Source organism: Notothenia coriiceps, unplaced genomic scaffold (genome assembly GCF_000735185.1).
Source record: "Notothenia coriiceps isolate Sejong01 unplaced genomic scaffold, NC01 NC01_scaffold00032329, whole genome shotgun sequence".
Lineage (NCBI taxonomy): Eukaryota > Metazoa > Chordata > Actinopteri > Perciformes > Nototheniidae > Notothenia > Notothenia coriiceps.
In genome coordinates, this window is record NW_011365030.1 from 7,785 (window position 1) to 15,845 (window position 8,061).

At 39.7% G+C, this 8,061-nt stretch overlaps 1 protein-coding gene across 1 annotated transcript; it reads right to left on the reverse strand.

Annotated features, from left to right (window-relative positions):
• Nucleotides 1-2,740: 2,740 nt before the first annotated feature.
• Nucleotides 2,741-6,882, reverse strand: tmem74b (transmembrane protein 74B). The gene is made up of 2 exons (XM_010788896.1): nt 6,667-6,882; nt 2,741-5,897 (listed from the first exon to the last, which is right to left on the reverse strand). Exons 1-2 carry the CDS (start codon nt 6,880-6,882, stop codon nt 5,265-5,267), a joined length of 849 nt encoding a protein of 282 aa, XP_010787198.1. The 3' UTR covers nt 2,741-5,264.
• Between the last annotated feature and the right edge of the window lie 1,179 nt (nt 6,883-8,061).

Below are 8,061 nucleotides of genomic sequence, written 5' to 3' on the forward strand. Positions count from 1 at the left end.
CAAGATGTTTCTTTATTTGCGTGTGTTTTGGCACATTTGTGTTTTTATATTTTAATCATTTTAGAAACTGCAGAGCGTTTCTGCTAATGGAAGTGTTTCGGGCCGTTGTAGCGGTTTTGCACCTGTCGGCCACCGTACTCAACAGCAATACACCTCCAGATTTGCTTCTACTTTTCAAACTCGTAGGCCCAATCCCAAACCACGCTCTACACCCTACCCCTACACACTACCCCTCCGTGACGGAGTGAACTCCGTGGAGTGACACTCGCAGCTCAACGAGGCTCCCTCCTGTCAGATGGAGGGAGTAAATACAGCGGCAAGCTTTGGGACAAAATCCCCCTCTCTCCGGCAGAAACAGGAAATGCCGTAACTGTATGTAACAACGGTTTCAAATCAGCTTCTCGACAACCAATTTAAATTAATAACTGGAATAAAAATCAAAACATCTTTAATTGTTATTTTTATAAGCTTCTTAGTTTTTGCAACAGTCTGTAAATATACACAACTTTATAATAAAATGCACACATTTACCTTTTTCTAGACTAAACACAGGTATACGATACTAAGTGGTGCATTCAGACCTAATAATCCGCTCTCTGGTGCGTACCAGACCACAGATTGTTACATTGTTTCATTTTTCACAAGGTTCGGTTTGCGTTCACACGGGCAAAACTCAAACGGACTATAAACTTTAAACACATGTCATGTGCACGGAAATGCTGTTCAACCATTGGTCAGACATTAAGGGGGAAAAAACGCAAATCCCGGCAATTTCTACCGGAGCCTCCGCCATGGAGCATCGGCACTTTCGGCAGGTTAGTCTCATGCTGCTGTTAATCTGGAGATCAACAACAGCGGCCCGCGCATATGATGCGCACCAGAGAGCGGACTATTACTACTAGTGTGAATGCACCCTTAATGTGGCGGACCCTCCGCGCGAACGGCGGGGTAGTGTGTAGGGGTAGGGTGTAGGGCGTGGTTTGGGATTGGGCCTCAATCACTGGAGGATATGTATCAGACTTCCTTTGGAGACAGCATCGACTTTACTTTCACAACATATGAAGTTGTCCTCCCCAACTTTTGATGAAAGACGTGCTTCCCTTTAGGCACAGAAGCAATCATCAACCTTTCTGTTTCCTCCTGACCCGATTCAATCCCTTTGTGTCACTGAACTCTCTCTAAAAACCTTTCAGAAATGTTTTCTTCCAGCTCGGTGCGCCCGACCTGCACCAACCACAGTTCCCTCTCTCTTTTGTTGTTTCCTCCCACTAACAAGGACCTGTAGGTTGAAACTAATGTCTCGACAAGAATGAGAGTTAAAGTGCTTTTTCATGCTCGTTAAAACCAAACATGCCCGACTGTTTATTCCTGTCTCTTGTTATTCTGGGACACCTGGTTGAAAGTGTTTGGGTTAATGCAGTCACTCCGTCTTCCTCCCACAAGCTGCAAATCTCTTCAAGAATCACCTCACGTCATCCGGCTCTCCGCTGCTTCCTATCACCTAGCTCTCTCACATCTTCTTATCTCCGATCTCACAGATACCTCTCCTGCATCAGCTTACTTCTCATTTCTGTTTCTCTTAACAAACCAGTCCCCTGAAATACACTGTAATCCCTGAAACGGGGAAATCATTGTAGCATACTTTTTACTTATGCTTGTATAGTGGTGTTGTACAAATAGAAACAGTAACACTCATTTGACATTGAACCTTATATACAGTATGTTATACAATTTATTGTGTCAGCACATCGCAGGCCATGTCAAAGTCAAGTTTATTATCTCCATTAACTTTCTATGACAAATTGACTCCGATTTAAGTGTGTGTCGCTAGTGAGTTATATGCTGGCTCTACATATACAGTCAACCACCAATCACAATCATTCTTAACCTTTTGAACAAAACTATGCAGGCGTGAGACAGGACAAAAACACAGAAATGATTTGTTTGCAAAAATTAACGTCAGTTGAGTGGTGGTGTCTTGTTTTGTTTTTTTCATATTGCAATGTACATCATCATCATTATTATTTATGTTATTTTTTAACATAATATAAAACTGCCTTACGCTCTTATTATGGAGCTTTATTACAACATGCAGATTAGACTTTTCTTTTTTTGTCTTGAGGCAGACAGTCTGAATCATTCCCTCTACCAAGCTTCCTGCCTGCAGCAGGAAGTGTTAAAGTGAAGTCCAAAAAAGTGCGATGTTGTTCATTTGAAGATTAAGCAAGAAAGCCGCTCCAAATAAATGACCCTGTTCCACCAGAAGCCACACAGATCTTACTCAAGGACACCTCGGCAGGAGATGACTGTAGCAGGGACCAAACCTGTCCCCAAACACGTCAGTCTTTCAAATCATCAAGGGATTTTAGAACAGTGCTGACCAATTTCATAAATGTTGTTATATTCGTTAAATGCTTTAGGAGACACTTGTCAGGAAATCAAGTCCTGGTGAAGTATTATTCTTCCATTCCTGCAGAACATTTCAAGTGAGTTTGATATTCTTTCTTTTCAATCATAATAATATTTATAAATAGGACTTGATCTTCTTAAATAGTTTAGTCAATCGTCAGATATTGGCCATTATTTTGAAAAAAGACGTGTTAACCTCTCTTTTGATAAGACAATTATAAAAAATTCACTGGTTCCAGTCACATAAACATCGATATTTGCGGGTTTTTAGTTTTTTGGTAAAAACAGGAAGCTTTATTTATTACATTAACCTTTTCTGCCATTTTATAGATTAAACATTTATTCTACAATTAAAAAGAAAAACATTAACAACCCTAAAATGTTTAAACCATTGAATTATATTTGTTAACCTATGAGTTGTTTGTCATGTAAATACTCATACTAATATATAAATACTAATGTTTCATATTTAGGCCCAGTTTGGCTCGGTTTCACAGTTGAGTTTTGTTTGTTCTGATCCAGCTGCTGGTTATTTGCTGCTGCAGATGTTTTTCACACCTGCATTGTGGATTTGGTTTCTGAGCGTTGAGCTTTAGCTGGTCCTCTACATCCCACATGTTCACATGAAGTATTTACAGTATATTTGAATACGAAATACAAATATTGTACATATTATAATAAACAACTTGAGATTAGTATGTCAGTGTTTACGGATATAAAGTCAGAATCAAGATGTTCTCACAAGTTAAAACGTATTAGGACATATTACGTGTGTGTGTGTGTGTGTGTGTGTGTGTGTGTGTGTGTGTGTGTGTGTGTGTGTGTGTGTGTGTGTGTGTGTGTGTGGCTACATTACCCTTGGCTAATTGGCTCACTATGCAGACCTTAAAACATTAGCATAATAATACTTGCGTATACACAATTTACAGTGTCTGTGTTTACTCATTAAGGCATATTGTATCCTTACATGACATAAATAACATCTGTTTACATATCATACAAATAAGCAGACGCTGTGTCATTAAAGGTTCATTCCAGTCAAAACCAGCTTCTTCTCCGCGATAAGAGCTGCAGTCAAATAGAAAAAAAAGCTTCTTAATGTTTGGTTGTTTTTTCAAACAAAATTAAATTAGCTTAAAGTTTTTTTATTTTCTGTATTCTTAAAAGTTATTATCTGGAATCGTGAGGTTTTCTTTTTACAGCAGCGAATAGCTTGTAGCACGGTAGCTTGTTTTATTGTCCACTAAATACTCAGGAGCTTCAAATGCCAGATAAATAGAATGACTTATATGAGGATCTGCTTATACTTGATATTTACTTGCAACATGATACAAAGAGGCTGTTGAAAAAGTGATGCTAGCAGAAAATGCTGATTAATAAACACGAAGCAGCAGTTTTTCAGAAATTGGATATGTGACATGATAGTTTGGAGACTTGGCTTGTCATTATTTCAGATTCACAAAATGTTCAATCTAAAACATTCAGCATTATTTTTGATATTCACACCTTTAAATCTCTCTTTTCTAGTTATGTCACTTTTTCAGCTATCTGCCTTCAATCTCAACCAAACATGACCTGATTCTTGTGAATCAGGTCATTTCCCACTGTCATAAAAACATGTATTTGCAACAGTGAGAATTTCCTTTTCATCCCTCATGTTGTTGTTTGGGAGGTAAAAAAACAAAGGTTTTCATATAAGAAGCTTCAGGTGGAGGACAAAGATGATGGATGACTAACAAATCAGGTATGAAGAGCTCAGGGCTGCTGATGCAATGCTTTCTGGGTAATACGTGTCACCCTCTCCACAGTGACTCATATCAGATGTCTGTCTTACACCTCCTCCAGCTCTGCATTTGAATGCATTTTCTTATTTTTGGTGAAAAAAGCATTGCATTCAGAGAAGAAACAAGCAACTAATAATCATTTTGGTTCAATAAATCTCAACCAAAGGGTGCATAAAGATCTTATGGCGCTTTAGTAGCAACTCTTTACAACTTTTTGTGACTGTTAAGATCTTTTCCAAAACTCTTGGCAATAATTGAAGTGGTTTATTGTAATTTTAGGCACTCAAGTATGTTATTTAATGCAGGTTTTAATAACACTGTTTTGTTAGAATTTTTTTGCTGATAGTAAACCTAGACATATTTTTGATATTATTTAATCTCCTTTATTGTCGATGTGTTGCTGATTGTTGATGATCGTAATTGTCTCACATCATGTCAAAAATGTTGCCTGTGTTTATTTTTGCAAGAGCTAGCATCCAACTCTCCATTAAGCTTTCTTATAATAGTACAGTACTAACATTTTTTATCAATTTACTGTCAAGTCTGGTGGATTTCCAATGATCACAGCGGTAAGTCTGATATTATTCATTGTTATTGAGGTTGAAAACAAGGCTAGGTTTAAATGTTGATCGTGTTTAGGTTGCCTGATGGATGAGGATCAATACTGACCTTTATAAAATCTTTGTTTCTGCAGTTGCAACCAATCAACACATGTGCTTTTACTGTAAAACTCTGATTAATATATTGTGATTTATATTGGAGCTTTTTTCATATTACAGCCATTCAGCTCCAAATGTGCTCTGTTCCACACGAACATATAGGCTTACCTCTTTTCTCTTACCGGGTCGAGCCCTCTTTTGTTAGATCAAACATCCTTTATGATTGGTTAGAATAAATATCCCAGACCCTTGTTCATCCCAAAATGCTGGGTTAAAGCTGGGTCGCTCCTGCAGAGAGCCTTGTGCTTAACATGGGATTCCCCTGTCTGCACAAATGGGGGGAGCTGCACCATTTTGCATCCCCGTGTTGCAACTGACTCAGAGGAAGGCAGGTTGCACAGTGAAAATGAAGCTAATTGGCTCCATGTGAAGAAGAAGAGGATGAAGCAGCAGGAGGAGGATTGCTTGGTCCTGGTTCTGATTTGGCGTCCCGGCTCGGACCTGGCTGGGTGTTACTCCGCGTCTCTGCGTGTTCCACCAAAAACTGCTCACCTCCGTCCACGCCCACGCCCTCGCCGCCTCCTACTGCCTCCCCAGTGGCCAGCTGCTTCATTCTCAGGTTGATGGAGCCGTAAGTCCTCTTGGGGCGAATAAACGTCGCCCTGCGTCGGTACATCTCGCCCCGGCAGATGGACACCATGAGAAGCACGGAGAGGAACATCCCCCCCAGAGTCAGCAGGCCCAGGCCCGCGATGATGCACTTGTCCAGGTGGGAGCCCAGCTGGGCGTAGTACATCTCCAGCTTCTCCATCTGGCGGGCAGACACGGAGTCCGGGTCGACCTTGGCCTCTCGGGGGATGGTGTAGGCGATGACCACCAGCACGATGCCGCTCACCAGGAACACCAGGGCGAAGATGAAGCCGTAGTCCGCGGTGTTGTCATCGGGGGGGTGGAACTCGGTGAAGTCCTGGCCGTCCTCCTGACCTCCAGCTCCTTCCTCGTCATCGTACGACCGCGGGGAGAGCTCCTGATGCTGCTGCTCCACCTGGGAGAGGAAAAGACAGACACAAAGTAAAGAAGGCAAACAAGAGGAGGGTATGACCAAGAATAAACCATATTTTGATGAAGACATTGAAAATAAAAGATGATGCTTAAAATATGTCAAATATTACTTACATTTCCCTGATGGGGGCGCCATAATATTATAAAATGTTGAATAAAGTCACTTTTTTGTATAGCTTTGTGAAGTCCAAAACCTGAGAGCGACTGTTTGCAGCTTTGATTTTGGCAATTGAGTTGGATGAGTGGAAAAAAAGGTTTGAACCCATAAATGGTAGCTTGCATCTTGTCCAATTTTTATTTATTATTATTATATTTTGAGGTTGTCAGTTAGCTGTTTACGTTAGCTACTATGCTAGCCCCTTCACTTTTCCCTACTCTCGATTTAGGACATGGTCAGGCATGAACATAAATCAACATTCGCTCCCATTCTGTCCTTTCTTTGCTTTAATGTCAAAAAGCTCTTATTTTTCTCTTACCGCCTGTGCTGCAGCACCTTTTTTCTCCCTCTGTCTGAAAAAAATATGTTTTAGGCCCCTTAGCCTATCGGAATTTGCAGACCATTTACATGCACAAAAAAACTATTTAACACACTTCAGGAAAGGGAAAGCCCCAAAAAGCATAATAGGGCCCTTTAGAGAAATGTAATCTAAACAAAAGCGTCATTTAGCACCAAAGTCAGATGTTTTATGATTTGTGCAAATTAAAGATATTTATGAGACTAAAACAACCCTGTATAAAAAGTCTAATATTACCTTGCTGTTGCCTGAAGTTGAGGGCGGACCCCCTGCCAGGACAGTCGCCCTCTGTTGGCGGTCCTCATTCTCATCGTCCTGCAGGTAGGAGGCGTTCTCGAAGCCCCTGAAGACCCCCCTTACTGCGGCCGGCGCTGGAGACACGCTCTGCCCCCCTCCATCACCTCCTCCCCCCCGCAGCTCCCGGAGCTCTACGCCGTTGAAAGAGGACTCCATCGAAATCTGTTGGATGCGCTCATGTCTTCACCATCCCTCCACTGTGCACTATCCTCACTGAATAAACACAAAATAATGATGTAATGATGAAGAAATATAATTATTTTAGGGACATGTGTGATCAATGAAGGTCTTGTTGGTAAGTTGCTATTGGCATTAGTTATTTGAGGTCATACTAATGGTGTCATACTTTAAATATTCATATACAGGGGCTTAAATCCACACATTAGTGACCTGCAGCCTGTAAAGTGAAAATACAGTGATGCTATTCAGCCTTTCAGCTGTATTTTGTACAATGTGATAAAGGATATACATTTCTTATTGCATTTCTTATTATTGTTCATTTCTTAATATTATTTTTAGAAGTATTAATGAATTAATCAAGTACTAAATTATACAATAGTTAACAGTGGAATATTTTCTTTTTAGTCCACACGACACTTTTATAAAAGTCCCAAAAAATATAATTATTAAAAAAAGACAAATCTAACAATTCAAAAGCAATGTAAAGGATAAATATTGCAAGATCTTTGCAAAATATGATCATAATATAGTAGAATGATACATTATTATAAGGTGTGTGATTAGATATGAAATGCAGTAACATGCAGTATAACACAAATAATATAGCAAAGTAATAGAACATCAAATTCAATAGATTATAACATGTAATATAGAATGGGTATAGTATATTGTATCCTAATTGACCACAAAATAGAAATAATTAACATATAGCAAGGTATTTTACAGTTTATATTACAGTGTAATTTATATTAGGCTATATTCTAATGAATGATAAACCAATTTGATGAATTTGCTTTTTTTAATCTTTTTTCTTTACATATTATTTCCCAGAGAATAAACTGTGAGTGTGCATGCTACAGTAACACCTCTGAGCTCTGGGTGTGAACCTGTCCATGTTCAAACCCTCACACCGGTTACTGTAACCATGAGACTGTCAGAATATCAAAACCACCATGATAGCTACAATACTATATTACTCTGACACATATAGCCTTTACCATATCATGAGGTGTCATTTCAGCAACAATGTCATTTTTGAGTATTGTTTATCAAATTGTTTGTGTTTAAACAGCCGGTTAATACCCAGGGAGCTCCAGGCTAAGAAGCCCACTAACACAGTTACCACACCGCACATCAAGCCCCGTGGCCCGCAGA